Source organism: Echinops telfairi, unplaced genomic scaffold (genome assembly GCF_000313985.2).
Source record: "Echinops telfairi isolate 266 unplaced genomic scaffold, ASM31398v2 ScPeMD7_14;HRSCAF=57, whole genome shotgun sequence".
Classification (NCBI taxonomy): domain Eukaryota; kingdom Metazoa; phylum Chordata; class Mammalia; order Afrosoricida; family Tenrecidae; genus Echinops; species Echinops telfairi.
The window spans coordinates 6,727,114-6,728,378 of record NW_022103911.1 but is presented as its reverse complement, the minus strand read 5'-3'; the positions used below and the strand labels follow the sequence as shown (position 1 = coordinate 6,728,378).

Sequence of the window (1,265 nt, the reverse complement as noted above, 5' to 3'; positions counted from 1 at the left end):
TTAAAGTACCCAGACTAATATAGTGAGTAAATAGAAAACATCCACTTCCCCAAAGATTCACAGACTTCCTTATCTTTCATAGTTCCTTCCAAGTTTCTTTTTCATCATTCAGCTTATTAGTACTAAATAATGTGACTACCACCCTGCTGATACTGTTGGCTGAGTCGCCACACTGAAAAGTACCTAATGATTGCTTGCCTTGATTTCTGCCCCCTTCCACCCCACGTGGTGCAAATTTGGAGAAAATTGCTGGCTGGATGACACTGGAGTGCCTCTGGTTTGCAGCATGCCATCCATGTCTGTTATTCCCTGAACTGCTGCTGACAGAGGTTGTTGCTGTCCCCCACCTGCACCTCTGACACCAGGATGTTCATTCCAGCACCAGTCTCCAAAGTCGCACTGGCCTTGAAGGACAAATTGACAAATAGTCATGGACATGGTTAGCCCATAAAGCAACCTTCCACTAAGCACCCAGGACAAATGCAGTCCTAAGCAACTGGCAACATTTTTCTTGTGTTTACCAAGTTTCTATGTAAAATGATACACAAATATAATCTATGGAAACTCTTGAAATTAAGGCTTATTCATAGATGGAAGTATTGTCGTAAAACTTAGAATTAATATATTTTTCTGTCATAGAACCTTTGATGGCATAGTGGTTACTACTTGGACTGCTGATTGCAAGGCTAGCCATTCAAAAACATAAGCTTCTCCATAGGAGAAAGACAAGGCTTTCTACTGATGTGCTTTACACAATTGATCTATGTATTGTGATGAATTGTATGAGCCCCAATAAATTGATTAAAAATAAATAAAAATAAAAAAAGAGTTGTCATCTTGGGAACCACAGGAGTCAATCTACCCTGCGCTGTAGGGCTACTGTGAGTCAGCTTGATGGCAGTGAGACCTCTCTGTCATGCCATCTTATGACTTAGCAGAGAGAAAAATGATATTGTGTCACTTACCAATCCATAGAAAGTCAGATAGATTTATACTGCTCTCTTTCTTTTTACATCTAGAGAATGGGATGTTATTGAAACTGAAGAGCATTATAAGAGCCGATGGAGATCTATAAGGATTCTGTATTTTACTATGTTTATCAGCAGTGTTGGTGAGTTTTTAAAATTATACATAATTTTTAAAAATTAGGTAAAATGTTATATACTTAGTTTCTTCTGTTTAACTTGTATAATTTGAAAATTGTTTTGTATAGTTTGATATATTTTAAATTACAGTGAACCCTCGCCACTTCGCGCTTTGACTTC

At 37.8% G+C, this 1,265-nt stretch overlaps 1 protein-coding gene across 1 annotated transcript in view; it reads left to right on the top strand.

Moving 5' to 3' along the window:
• MFSD8 (major facilitator superfamily domain containing 8) overlaps window positions 1-1,265 on the top strand; it is a 55,595-nt gene that overhangs the window by 18,085 nt on the left and 36,245 nt on the right. Inside the window, exon 2 of the mRNA XM_045287401.1 lies at window positions 1,020-1,111. Within this exon, the coding sequence (XP_045143336.1) occupies window positions 1,020-1,111 (92 nt within the window). The remainder of the gene's footprint in view (window positions 1-1,019; window positions 1,112-1,265) is intronic.